Source organism: Conger conger, chromosome 12 (genome assembly GCF_963514075.1).
Source record: "Conger conger chromosome 12, fConCon1.1, whole genome shotgun sequence".
Classification (NCBI taxonomy): domain Eukaryota; kingdom Metazoa; phylum Chordata; class Actinopteri; order Anguilliformes; family Congridae; genus Conger; species Conger conger.
In genome coordinates, this window is record NC_083771.1 from 11,170,124 (window position 1) to 11,185,390 (window position 15,267).

General features: G+C 42.1%; 1 protein-coding gene across 1 annotated transcript in view; it reads right to left on the reverse strand.

Moving 5' to 3' along the window:
* The window catches only part of brinp1 (bone morphogenetic protein/retinoic acid inducible neural-specific 1), a 125,957-nt gene that overhangs the window by 76,333 nt on the left and 34,357 nt on the right, over positions 1-15,267 (reverse strand). The window contains exon 2 of the mRNA XM_061215932.1: positions 7,011-7,278. Coding sequence (XP_061071916.1) covers positions 7,011-7,228 — 218 coding nt within the window. The 5' untranslated portion in view covers positions 7,229-7,278. The remainder of the gene's footprint in view (positions 1-7,010; positions 7,279-15,267) is intronic.

A 15,267-nucleotide genomic window follows, 5' to 3' on the forward strand; every position in this document is an offset into this window, starting at 1 on the left:
CCTAATTCATTCTCCACTTCCCCGTCTTTACTTATTTTTCTTTTATCTTTTCCTAGCCTCTCCCGATGGGTGGAGCTATGGGCAAGAAAATGAGAAAGAAAAAGAAAAAGAGGAAAAGGCTTTGGAATGAGCCCATTCTCTGCCCAATTGGAAGTAGCTTCATTCAAGTTAAGTTGGAATTGTACAATCAGATCCAAGTTCATGGCTGCAACCCCCTTGTGTCAGTTCGAGACGTAGGCACTAGAAACACATCGTCTGCTACCGATTACATTCTCTCTCTGTTGTCTACCTGCTCACACACAGACATTTTTTGCGCGTCCCTCAGGTTTGTGTCCCTGAAAATTCATTACCTCAGCTGAAATATTACGAGGCGGCCTCTTCATTAAGATGCATGATAAGCAATCCTTAAACAAGATCACATTCCAGGTCACTGGGACAATCGCAATTAATCTTGTAATTAATACTAATTGAGCTCGATTGCACCAGGTGGATATTGAAACATGAGCATATTCTCTGATTGGTTGTTTCATCCAAATAATTACCTAGTTTAATGCATTTAGCAAAAGCAGTCATTTGTTGTATTGCACCGAAATCTCTCAATTTAAGTAATCCTGTCTGTGTTATGCCCAGTGAGCAAAGTTATGTATTCGAAAAGAGGCTTCCAAATAGAACGGCAGAAAAATAAATGGTCTTACCGATCAAAGAATAAAAGCACTTATCTATTTTTTGTTTCTCTTTTTACATATGCATACACACCTTTGCTGACTTTTAAATTGCTTTGTGTTTTGTGAGAAGGCAGTAATGGCACAAAAAAAAACGATTCAATCTTTTTCAAGACTAAATGGAGGCAGGTTCCCAATGAACTAAGCATTTAGCGGTGACAACCTCCTTCAAACATCTACCGATTATAAGTCTCCATGCTAACCCAAGCACATTCCCTCTCGAGATGGTATCACTCAAAGAGCTGCCGCAGCACATTAACAGTGAACTAGTTTAGCTGTCAATTAGCTATGATATCTTACACTGCCATTGTAACAGCCACATTGAAAAATCTGGCTGTTACTAATTGTATTCAAATAGCTCTGATATGTTCCATTAGAGTCCATAGAGGGCACTGTGGTCAGAGAAGGGATACAACAAGGGCACAGGAGAGGAATGGTACAAGCGAGAATGGCTAGTCGCAAGGAAGATGTATTTATGCGTTTAAAGTAAACCTAGCTACTAAAACATTGTCCGAGTCATCATTCTAAAGCTTTACACTAATGATAGTGATACATCCTGTGACTCGCCTACAATGTATTAATATTACTCAATGCTTTTTTTGATCTGGCTGCCTGGGCATTTGAAAAATAAATGTATATTACAATGTCATAACGCTGTTGAAGAGGAGCACTGCAGCGACTGATGCTGAACAGATGCTGAGATCCTCAGTGCAGACGTTAGAACTGGCCACGTACAATTTTAAACCCCCTCGACTGACCCCGATAGACTGCAAAATCAGAGGGGTTCAAAAGGGCCAGTGTTCATGATGGCTAATTTCAGATAGCTTTAACGGAAGGGGATAGTGACCAGTGAAGACTTCCTTGACTACTCCACAGGACAGCAACAGGAGTGCCTCTCAACAGTGGCAGAACAATGGAGTGCTAACCTAGATAATAGCTAATGGGTAGATAATGGAGTGCTACCCAGGATAATGGATACTGGCTCGATAATGGAATGCTCGACTGGATAAGGGAAAATGGCTGGATAATGCAATGTAATGGCTGGATAAGGGATAATGGCCCCCCTTTTCTTTGAAAATGTGGGGTGTGGGGAAATGAACAGGAAAGACTGTTAACAAGCATAAACAAGGAAATAAAAAGGGCTTAATTGCATCTGCCACAGAGGGGTGAAAGTATGGTGGTTAAAATGTGAAGAAAGCTTTCACACAATATTTCTCAGGTGCGAAATGCGGAATCACGATGATGCATACTGCATTTGTTTGTGCCTATGAAACACTGTTGACCTAAAATAATTTCCTGCAATGGTGTGTTTACTTGGAATACAATTATTTATACAGCATATTTATTTTTAATTCACTGCTTATTTATTCTCATTTACATTTTTGACAGATCGATGGTTTCATCACAGCAACGAAGGGAAGAAAAAGCTTTACAGTGGTAATGAAGTTTGGCGGAGTGCAAACGTTTGATTCCGATCAGACGTCTGTTTATTGACTCCATGCTGATGTTTGTATTGATTTGTTTAGATTGCATGACAGAGATAGTTTGAGCAAAGCCAAGGGCCAGGGCTTCTCTTTCCAGACATCTACGTGTCATCATTTCCAAAAACCTGCGTGCCATGAAAATAAAACAAAATGGAGCTATTCCAATTAGTCAGACAGCGTCCTTCCTCCCTCCCGGCCAATGCATGGCTTTTAGCGTGGACAGGACGCTATCAAGGCGCTCTGACAATAAGAGGGGAATGGGCCCGTGTTGCTTACGCTGTGTAAGCAGAATGAAAGAGAACAGTGCACATAGCGTTTGTGTCGCTGAAAAGTTGCTGCAGTTGTAAGGTTTCCTAGAGTATATAATCTACAGAGACAGCAACGCCAATAGAAACCATATGGGGAAATATTCCGCCACACAGGGCAACATGAAATAGTTTCGCTCACTGCTAATGCTCAATTGTGTCCTTGGTCATATGTACACGCTAAGTAAAAAGCAGTCTAATTGTGTGCCACCACAGATGAACCAACAAAAAACGTATAAAGTAAAAGGGTGCAAAGATTTCCTGTCAGATTTTTTTTTTGGAACTGAAAAATAGCCCAACATCAGTTCAAAATGACAAGGGCTCAGTTCAGTCGCATGGCACTGAAGTCTGGAATACAATTTAGATTAATTGCTTACTATTATTTTGTGAGCTAACCATAGTTAATAGCCTAATGTATTATTTCCTTTCGGCGATAGAAAGCTTGTGAACTTTTCTTCGGCGATGATGCAGTTGGCTTTTAGTTTAATTTTAGGGCGCATGAAGATTTGTTTCTCAGCAACAGGGATTATTTTTCTCACATTGCATTTCAATTAATACATTTGCTTCTAAACTAAAAAATAAATTGTCCATAGCTACATTACCGTGGCAAGTTATTTGTGGTATAAATGGGATAATAACCTATGAACAAGTTATGAGTAAATAACTGCCCTTCAGGGAGGTAACTCATAACTGACTTGTTCATAGGGTATTATCCCTTACCTATATCTTTGTCTGTGTGCTTGGGGGGGGGGGGATCAGACCTTGGAAAAAAATAATAGAAAGCATGCAGCATAGATTGTTGAACATCAATATATGAGCGTAAATATTTTAAATTTGCTGTCAAACATGAATGGAGTCCAATGGGAAAATAGGCGTATCAGTACGGGGTGACTTCATATCAGTTGGCGAAACTGATAGCTTGAAAGCTAGCCCCTTGAGACGGCTCCACAGACGCAATGGATACCGCCATTTTTATCATCATGCCGCTCGCCACTAACGGCATAATGCGTTTAAATTGTTTGGATTACTATTCAGGTTTCTGTGTCAAAGCTTCCTCTCACGGTGATACACCCGACACCAGTCCTGAAATATTTAATCAGCACCTGTGCCTAAATTCTGGTTAGCGGGCTTACACTGAGAAATGTGACATCTTGTTTTCTGTCACATTTGAGAATAGCGTTTCACGACACGCACGGTGTCATCCCACGTAAAGAATTACATAGGCTACACTTATAAATAATTTATGAAAATGTTTTGTCGTGTTAATGAAGGCATTGTACATGCTTCACTGCTGCTTTAGAACTGCGCTTGCTCTGTAAACTGTGACCTAATGTGCAGCATTAGCTTTCCTATTTTAAAGGCCATTAAGTTCACAGCATCCGAAATAGGCTAGCCGCTAGCCACCAAGAATGCGCAGTGAATTTTCTGCTTCTTTGGTTGGAAGTAGATACCGAATGTGAAGATTTACTGAGCACTTATGACGCATCATAACTTCGCCTGAGTGTTGGGAATCAAGCAAAGCGGTTTTGTCAGAGTGAAATGAGACGTGTTTCTTTATTGTGTGGACAGCTACAGAGGACAGGCTGTATGCTGGCATTTGGTGCTACGGGCATTTTAAAATTCAGCGCTGTTTGTCATGCTCTCTATACCATATTGTGGATGCACATAATTAGCTACAGTCTAGGTATATTGGTAGAAACTGTTATAATGATAAAAGCCTTAAGCAATATACAGTAGCCGATTCAGTATAAAGCCATGATGTAATTATAAGCTTTAGGCTAAACTGCTCTTTTAAAACCCACCTTCATAAAAAAAAAACTTTAAAAAAACTACATTAATCAAAATGTAGTGCATGATTTAGAAAATAATTTCAAATCACATACATACTCTGAGGAAAATATTTGACCTGCCATTAAACAGTTATGCTATTTTATAAAATAGCCAACACTGTATGCATGAGGACACACAAAATATGTAAATGCAGGCCATATGTGACATGTTTTATACATTAAAGCAACATAGCTTCAAAATCTCTGATATTGTATGCTAGCAGGTGCTGTTTTTTCCAAGCGTTAATGGGCAGGGCCAGTGGTGAGAGAGAGGTGTGAAATGGTTGGCTAAGTAATTGCTGAATGGGGATATCTCCTGAGAAATTAAACTGTAAAATAATGTAATAAACTCAAGTAGTGGATGTCTCTGCGATGGATGAAAATAAGGAGCTGAAGACTGGTCTTCCAGGCAATGAGTACATTTTCCAAGCAAACAAGGTACAAATTAGTTAGGTATTAGAGGCTAGGGGTATAATTCTACGAACCTATAGGGTACTGCCCCAGCAACAAGCATTTGTCACATTTCGTACCTTCATTTCTGAGAGTGTACAGGGCAAACTGGATTAATGTTTATTTCTATGGCTACTTATGGACTGTTGTTCAGCCAAAGCAAGAGAAACTAAATAATAAATGTTCCCTGCTTGCTTACACGACCAAGCCTGAACTCTCAGAGAAGAAAGGGATATGAACGAGAGAAAAAGTAGAAAAGCACATTAGTAAACAATGTTAAACTGATTAGAATTCCAGAGAGGAAAAAAACGTAGAAATAATCTACTGTTTGTCTCCAGTAAGCAGATAAAATCACATCGCTGTCTTAACCCTGCTTCAGTAACACCCTGTGTAAGACGTAGCTACAGAATGTCCTTTTTAACACGAGCAAGGCAGACCTGCAGTAAAAAATGTTACAGAACACTGCTGTTATCTCCTTTGAAAAAACAGCTCAAGCTGGGTTTTGAAACAGCTGGTAGCTGGTTGACCAGTTCAGACCAACTCGCAGCTTGACATGGTTTAGCTGGTTGAGCAGTTCAGACCAGCTCTTAGCTTGACATGGCTTGGCCAGCTATGTTTTGAAACAGCTCAGACAAGCTACCAGGACTAGCTGGTTGACCATCTTACACCCAGCTAGACCAGCTTATGACAAAATTTTCAAGCTGGACAAGCTGGACTTTATACCAGTGATAGATTCCTATAAAGTTTCCCTTCCATTCTATAGTATTTTTTCCCATAACCCCCATCCCCTCACTCTAAAGCCAAATGTAAAAGTAATACTGTTAGTGCTTCAGACAGTAACTCCAAGATTGAGGGTTCAAGTCCCAACTGGGGACCATTGCACCCTTGAGCAACGCGCTTAACCTCAACGGGCTCAGTAAACGGCCTGCTGTGTGAATGCACTGCGCAAAACTGTAAACTGTGCCAGTTCCTCCTGATAAGCATGATTCTTAAATGCCTAATGCTATTAAATGTCCTGCAAAACCAGCGAAATAAATAAATGAGCTATCCTTTCCGCAGACACTGCTGCTCTCGTAAACCTACTGAATCCGCTTGTGTTTATCTCCCAATAAGGCACTCTGTGTGTGTCTGCCAAATGAATTTAATTTAATATACAAGAAAGAATAATGGAAGTTGCAGTCATCGAGAATAATGGTCTAGCGGGCGGTCGTGTGATAGACTTCTCCCCATACAAATGTCTGGAAAGGAAAATGTGTTGGCCCTTGACTGAATAAGTCAGGAAAGGCTCCAACCGCAAGCATAAGATGACACCTGTTAGCTTAAACATTGCTAGTTAGCATCTGGATTATATCACAAGCTACCTGCGACTTGGAATCTGCAGTGGCGTAATAGAATTACCTTCGCCGTGGGTATGATCCTCTTAATTTAGTCAGCTGCATTAGCATCCTCTAGGTAGCAGTTGTTGATGTGAGATATTACCGCTAATGCCTAAGCTGCAACGTTCCTCGTGCACATGCAGGTGTCATGGTGATGAGAGCATAGTGCGGAGGAGATTGGGAAAGTTTGCTCGGCTCTCTCAAACCATCGTGAATCTTAATACATGCTTTTCATCTTTGTTCCATGTAGGTTCAATGAAGGGATAAGTTGATTTGCGTCTAGGCTACATGCACTTTCACAATAGACCCCTTTACCTCAAATCAGAGTCCTCAATGGCCAAGAACGGCTGGTTTTCCAGCTTCCCTTTACCTGGAAGTCGGGTGTGAAGACAGTCTGGCCAATCAGTAGCACAGATGGTTCAGCTTGAAGATTGAGTTGGTCAAGCTGGTCATAAGCAGGTGTAGATGGGTATGAGCTGGTCAACCAGCTAGTGCTGGTCAAACCAAAGGCATGTTGAGCTGGGAGCTGGTCTGAACTGGTCAATCAGCTAAACCATGTCGAGCTGGAAGGTGGTCTGAACTGGTCAACCAGTTAAGCCATGTCGAGCTGGGAGCTGGTCTGAACTGGTCAACCAGCTAAGCTATGTCGAGCTGGGAGCTGGTCTGAACTGGTAAACCAGCTAAACCATGTTGCGCTGGGAGCTGGTCTGAACAGGTCAACCAGCTAAACTATGTTGAGCTGGGAGCTGGTCCCAACTGGTCAACCAGCCACCAGCCATTTCAACTAGCTTGAGCATTTGTTTTTTCAGCAGGGCAATGAAAGAGAAAAAGGATCACTACTCACCTATAGATCTTGTATCTGGTTGTAAATCCTTGGCGGAATCTTTCCACAAAGGAGAGATAGCTCCGCGAGTGGTGGAAGGGCCCTCGGTCGGAGATGAGCCAATCAAATTGCTTGGAGACATGGTGCTCGGCAACGGACGGATCCTGGCGGGAAGACTGGACTGTTATATGGCCCCATATAAACAGGAAGCAGGTGACCTCAATGACCCTCCAGTTCATGCTTTTCCTGCAGCCTTTCTCTGTTCATTCTCGCTCCATTCTGTGGAGACCTGCAGGGGGAGACAGAGAGCAAGGGACATAGAGAGAGAGAGTGTGAGTGCGAGACGGATAACATGAAAGAGGGAGTAGTGTTTTGTGTGTGTGTGTGTGAGAGAGATAGAGAGAAATAGAGAGAGCAGGCAGAAGCGATCAGAGGGACAGACAAACAACATGAGGACACACTGATAGATTGTGATAGATTACAGTATATTTCGGAGGCAGAAAGTATGTGTGTGTGTGTGTGTGTGTGTGTGTGTGTGTAAGACCGAGTGAGAGAGAATGAGATAAACGCATAATAAAAACACTCAACGCACTGAAAAATCCCTGGGGCAAGAGTAAATAAAATAAAAAATAAAAAACAGAGTAAAATTAGCAGGTACTTTTGACGGAGACAGAGGAGATGGCTTCGCTAAGAGGCCATCGCCTGCGCGATGCGCTGCTTGTTATTTCATTTACTTTTTTGTTGACGCCGTTGTTTTCCGGTCTTTTTTAATCCCCCCCGCCCGCCGTCCCTCCCACCTCGCGGGCGTACGCGTCCCAGACTGCACTGCTCCGCGCTAACGAGGACCGCTGCCCTTTCCAGACCGAGCGTGTGCAGCCTTCCTCGTCTCAAAACTAATTGGTTGGGTGATAAGTTCAGACAGGGCTAAGAGCCGGGTTTATGATGAAGCGCAGCGTCAAGCTGTCCATGTAGGAGGTCGCTGTTCGTCTAATGGAAGAAAGATGCATCTTGTAAACGCAGCCGCTGGAATTCCCTCACCTAATCAGGGCAGGATCTAATGCAGCGGTCCTCTCTCCTGGTCCTGGAGAGCCGCAGGGTGTGCTGGCTTTTGTCTTCGCCTTAATATCAGCAACCGGTTCAGACTCAAGAAACCAGGTGAGATGAGTTAACAGTGTAATTAACTGCTTTAATTGATCGATCAAGTGCTGAGTAACAACAAAAGCCAACACACCCTGCGGCTTACCAGGACTGGGAGAGAGGACCACTGCTCTAATGTAATCACACCTCAAACCTTTATGTACTAGCCGCTCAGTATTGCGATAAGACAATAATAGCATAATAATAGTACTGCTAAATAATAACAGCTTGTCTGTTATTATTATCTATTAACATTATCATGTTATAATGCTGAATTACAATTGTTGAATGGATTATAAAAATGTTTTAGAGGTTAAACTGTATGTATTAAAACTGAAATATATAATATCTAGCTATCAGTCATGAGTCTTGCTTTTATGGCACATAAATGTCCCAGGTAAAAAAGATGCGTTGCCAGGCTATATCATCTTGCATTCCACCCCATTGTGCCTTAATTGCAATTTTTGGGGAAAATACTTTCATATAGTACAATGCAATAACTTTTCCACCTCAACATTTCTACAATACCACTTCTTGAAGAGTGGACCTTATTCATCATACAAACAACCTGACATTGGTGTAGATCATGGCTTCAGTGCTCTGCATTGGCCAGCAGACACTTCTTAATGTCACTGCCTCATCCGTGTCCACAGAGACTGATCTATGCACACGGCAGTCATTCTGTGCTCTAATGTCTCTGACCATAACTCACTGGCTGCAATAGCTAGCATGTTATCTATGTTATCTTGTGAACATAGAAATCACATGACTTGCAAGCGGTTTGTAGTGCATGCTGAGTTTCTGTGAAGGCATCATTGTGACCAGCCCAAGGCAGACAGACAATTGCATGAAAACAGGATGAAGAACCTCCATGTGGCTTTATAGATAATGTATAGGCCCTGTATATATTTTATATTCAGATCACTGAAGAAAGTACTGGAAAAATGTGCCACAGTTCTTCTGCAGACATTGGCTGACTCACTTTCTTTTACCTCTCCGGGTAATCCCAGACAGCTGTGACCAGGTTATCAGAAAAGCGATCTAAAAATATATTTCTGTCACGTTCATTTTTTGAGGGGAAATTAATGTTTTGAAATCTCAAATTTGATATTGTCAACTGGTGCACTAATGTAGAAATATAAACATCAAGGACCATATTTGTATTTAAAAATCTAGGGTGCCTAATACTTTTGCACAATACGGTATATCAAATCTAGAATCTAGAATTTTCTGTAACTGTTCACTGTGCTGGAACTGAACCAACTACAAATGAATCTTTCAATTACAGCATACTGTATATCCCATATGTGCAAACACGCACACTTGAAAGCAGAAATATTTGCAGTATTTGCCATGTTCAGTCAACCAATCAAACGTTGTTGTAAAGCGCAATTACCGAGTCGGTTCACGTTGTCTTTCTCTGAAATGAAAACGCAGTGGGGTTATTTGAGGAACAGTGAAACTGTGGCCATTTAAAAAATCCATATTGTAATATTGATTAATGCATACACGCAATAATCAATCCAGTCCATATGATAAATACACTTCTTCAGTAGGCTACTTGCGTATTGGTCCCTGAGGGTCGATGCATTTGCAGTAATTAGCTTGTAAAGATTTGAGCGGCTGCGGTTCTAGATTAGCCGAGTTCCCTAATCTTCTGCCTCTTCAATTATGTTCTTTAACAGGAGATATAGCTCTTCCATTATCATTTTTGTAGCCACGTGTCAGTTAATCCGCAAATGAAAAGCTGATTTCAAGCTGATTGAAGAAAAAATAAAATGAAAATTTGAGGCGACGCAAAATCCGGAAGCAATTCTTTCCTCGGACTTCAGCAAGCAACGATTTTGTCGATACAGCCGACGCTTTCAAAAACCATTTAATGTGCGCTCAGCCCAAGCGCATCTTCCCTGTGCGAAGTCTCCGTGGCTGCAGCGACGGTGCTTTTGCACTATTGGCAAACTCCAGCCCGATTGATGCAAAAGCCGTGAGGCGATTCCCTCCTGAATGCGGCATAAACAGAAACGTTATCGAGGGACGCGGCCGTTCAATACCAAACTAAATAAAATGATCTTTTCACAGGGCACATTATAACATGATACATTTACCCAGTGTTACGCAGTACATTAGCGCTTTGTTGCTAGAGGAGTTCTATCTATACTTACTGATAAGGGAGTCATTTTCCTGTGTAATTGCATTTAAGAACTTTGGCCCCTGGCTTCACAAGCCCAAGACTGCGTCATTAAATTAGTCCTCCTCTGCTGAAAAAATCCTTCATTATTTCTGCTGCATCAGACAACACCGACTTTCACTGAAACCAAATAAAACGAATGGTGCTAATTTTGTATTATACAGCATGATACACAGAGAAATGTAGGTCAGTTCATGATTAAACAGTACATCCAACACATGCATATACACAGTACATACATACATACATACATACTGGGATACTGTACATGCTACTATACTATATGCTAGAATTTATGTAGGTATATTTGGAATCTATTTGCAATGCAAATGCGTTGGATATGTTATGTAATAGGACATGCAGGGATAATGTTGGAAGCAGTTAACTCATGGCAGTGCAGATAATAATTACCAGACAAATGCTGTTTTTGATTTAAGGAAATTGCTGGCAGTCACAATTCAACATTCCCTACTAATTGGTGGGGATGTGTACCCTGCTGTAAAAAAAACAGCTGAAGTTAGATTTTGAAACAGCTGGTAGCTGATAAACCAGTTCAGACCAGCTCCATACTCAACATGGTTTGACCAGCTCAAGCTATGTTTTCAAAGTGCTGGTAGCTGGTATTTCAAGCTTGTCATAACTGGATTTTACACCAGGGTATACCTTTTCCCCACCCAAAGCTACTCCTATGGACAGGCCTCTAATAACACTGTAAATAGCACAGTGCTAGCGACCAAACTATATCCGCTGAGGTTGCCAGTATTTTTAGTATGTCAGGAATAGAATATTTATGTGATACTTTCGCACCTATATTAAGATCTAGAATCTAGATTCTAGATTGAAGCAATTTGGTTACAGTAAATGTTTGTTTTTCCTGGCTGTTGTTAGCTTAAGTTTATGTTCTTATTTCCCATTTCCAAAAATGTCCAAGGTCATTCAGGTCTCTGCACTAGAGAGCGTTCAGTGAGATATATCTGAAATCTCCTGAGGTACACTGAAAATGGCCGCCCATTTCTCCATGCTGTGTGTGACGTGGTAGAGAAGGTCATCCAGGCCACGTGGGATCAGTCTCAAAAACTGGTTCAGAGCGGCCTTTATACTGAATTCCGATATATGCGCTGCTATCATGTGCCATCAATAGTTAATTGATTCCAACCAATCAAAGCGCTTTCAGTGTGGAGAGCGTGGACTTTCGATTGGCTCAAATCAATCGGCAATCGCACTCGTCAGCTCTTGCCAGAACCTTCCATTAAGGTCCTGAGTCCTCATGCTTACCCATCAGATCTTGCATTTTTAATTGGGTGCCGCATTTGTGAAAAAGTGTCAATGCAGAGTGGGGACGCTGATAGGCTGCGGCAGATCGATATGGGCGTGGGCTTTTCAGATTTCTCCCTCCTGCTCCCAGACAATTTTAACAGGATTGTTATTTGCCTGATGTTAAAAGCGATATAAGAAGTGCGCACGATATAATAAGAAAATAATCTTTTGCCACTAGAGGGTTTTCTGTCAGAGTCATTATCTCCTGGGGCCCGGCGTTGTCATACTGCGGAGCGTGTGCTTGGTCTGCAGAATCCTGCCTGTTGTGTCTGTTTACCTGCCTATTTTTAAAGCTGTCGGGCTTTCCTGCCGAGCTTGCAGAAACCAGAGACCAGGGCCAGTTTGCATGCAAGGTAGCCATGCTGCTAACCTGGACTGCTGTGACAGTGACTAATCCCTGAAAATAAATCATTTAACAAAGCCCCCCCCCCCTTAAAATAATTAGCATGGACTAATTTGTGGTAGGCCTCACTGCAGTCAAGGAGATGGTAGCAGATGCTAGGAGTCAAAGCTACACGTATGAACAAAGGCTTTGTGTAAATCTGTATGTGTGGGTGTGTGTCGGTGTGTATGAGCGTGCAGTACATGCATATGCATAAGCTGTAGAAAAAGAGCTACTCTGCAATATTAATGAACGACGACATGCTAAGAGGAATGTTGCATTCATTATAGAGGCCTAATGGAAAATGGCATTAAAGGCTACTCTAATGCTTCTGTGGACAGTATAATATTTAGTAGCTTAATGGCACAGGGAGTAAGGTGAAAGATTAAACATGGCAGGTACATACAGTAATGCACAGCTGAAACATTATGGGTGATTTAAAATGTTTCCGTATTTGCGGAGTACATTATTTTTTTGTCAAAGTAAAAAAACGAAATACAAAAGGTGACTGAACTAAACATTTCTTTGGCATCTTGAAATGCTTAAACATTTCTGTTTCATGGTGAAAATCTGCCAAGGGTAAAAATATGAGTTTTCCTCTGAGCTATCTCTGGAGAAATGTACCGGATGTACTAACATCTTTGTGGAAGACTACACTGTCCCTGTCAAATAAATAAGAAAAATCTACTGAACTCATAAAACCAAGATCTGGCTCAGGGTATACAAATGTTTGAGCAATGTGCAGGCCTTCAACGACAAGCCACTTCTACTCCCCGCAGACCTTATACAGAGCTACGTTTTTACACCACACTCGTTTCTAAAGCTATGTAATTCCAGCTAATTGTCTGACTCAGAGGCACATCAGAACCCCATCCGGAGTATAACCTTGCAAGCTCTGTTTTTAAAAGAGCTCTTTGTGAACTACAGCCCCCAGAAAGCACCTGGGCCCGGTTCCCGTGATGCCCTCCAGACGTGGATGTGGTGTAACTCCTTTCAGTGGGAAACTTGAAATATTACTGCGGAATTTAGCATGGTCCTGTAGATACAGGATTGATTTGTAACTGATTTTAAACTTCCTGTTTTCCCTTCCTGTTTAAAAAGAAAGAAAGAGAGAAGGGGAGGGGTCATCACGCATCCCTCCTCTCAGACCAGCAGCGGATTTCATCAGCCCGAAACACCCGTGGCCCGCTAAAGGCCACAGAGACCAGTGTACTGAGCATAATGAGTGCGCTAGCGCAGCACATTAGCCATGCTCGCGCAAGCCTCAAACGACCAGGCCGGACCACACCGCCGCCACTCGCCCAGTGGCAATTACGGCTCCCAATCTATTCACCCCGCAGGTCCCCGCCATAAATAGGCGCAATTATGGCGAAATGCCAAATTATTTGGCCGCGCTGAGACACGACATAACGGCGGAATGTGTATTTTTCTTTTTTTTTTGATAGCGCAGATGCGATAATTATCAGATGCTAATGGGGTGATGCTCGATGCTAGATAATCGGTTTCCCCGAGCCATATTCAGTAAAGGAAGATGATTTGATAAAAAATAACAGCGTCGTTCTTATTATTATAACAACCGCGCCATTCTGATTGTGACCCTGTGGTCCTGTTTGTGAACACGCAAACATGTCCAATCCGGTATAACATGATCTGAACGGCACCCTCAGGACAGATACTCAAACAGCCCGTGTCCTGCGTGGCAGGCGATATAAGCGCAAGCTAGATCTTCATTCTTCTGAAATGCGAGTGGCTTGCAGTTTAAGGGAGAAACTAAACAAGTTTACATGAATAAGGGATTATATTGATAGTGTTCAAATGGAGGTAAAGCCTTTTCTTTTTTCAAAAGAAGAAGTCTCATATTAAATTTTAAAACACTTCAGAGGCTTCCTAACATACACAATTCATTTGAACATGTTAATATGTTGGAGTCATATTTAGTTAACTATATGAGTATTTCTCATACAGCCTATTTAAGATTTAAAATACAGCCACACAAAGAAAAAAAGACTGGAACAGCCCCCAACACACACACACACACAAACACACATATACACACACACATACACACACGCATTCAAGCAAACTCACACTCACACATATGCGCACACACACACAAATACTGCATGGCTCACAACCTGAAATAAACCAATGTTGAGGAGAAAAACAATTAAATTCTCTAATGAATTGGACATGAAGGCACAGGGATATTCATAATCCCCTATGCACTCATCTGAGAAAATAGCACATCAAACAATAATTCTGTCCCCTGATTTCTCTCTCCTTCTCCTTCTCTCTTCCTCTCTCACTCTTGCTCCCCTCTCTCTCTTTCCTTCGCCCGCTCCCTCTCCCTCTCTGTCTCTGTCTCTCTCAGAGTGAGAAGTTATTCTTCTTGCAAATATCAAGCAATTTTCACAGAATTGCCCCTGGGTTCTGTGTATGCGCTTTGACTGTTGATTTGTTTACTGAAGAGGATAGCAGATACCACTGGTTGTTGAGCAACTAGGGAGGAGCAGATTGAGGACTCGTAATAAACTAAAAACACCCTGGGATGAAAGGATGGAGATTTTCCACTTCATGGCAGTTTGCCGCATCTGCACCGTGCCGTCACAGGTTTGAATCCCCGGTGCGTTTCGCTCCCCCTTTTACCCTTGCGCAACGTCATTTACCTCAGTTCCTCTGCTAAAACGCAGCTGCGGAAATGGGTTGCTGACTGTGCACAGTGCTAACATACAAGTACAGTACATTTCTCACAACAAGGGCATCTGGTACACATAAGTAATGCGTTCTGACGTCGTCGTCCTCTCCCAGTCCATAGATATTCACGTGCAAGCACAAAACGTGTCCTTTTCCTCCGTGTGCTGTACATACCTCCCGGGGTGACTTTTCTGTGGGAGTCTTTTAAAGGAACTTAAGGCCAATTTATAAGCCAGTGTGTCCCTCGACTGAAATCGCTGAACGTTCATGAAAGTTCTATTGTCGCCTGGTGTAGACTGTAGTCTTTCTCCTTGCAAAAAGTATAAACGCCCCAGTCGCCCAGAGCATAAACCAAATGTCACTGCGACAAGCGACACATCCCTTACACATCGCCGGTTGCAGCGATGCTCTGTCGCTGGACTTTGAACTGGCTTTTACAGCGGCAGCCGAGAAGCCAACTGTCCAATTACTTTTGGTCCCCTAAAATGGGGATGTAATTCCGACACCGATCACTTGACATGCACGTGAATACGTGTCGATAAGTATCCAATTCATGGTTA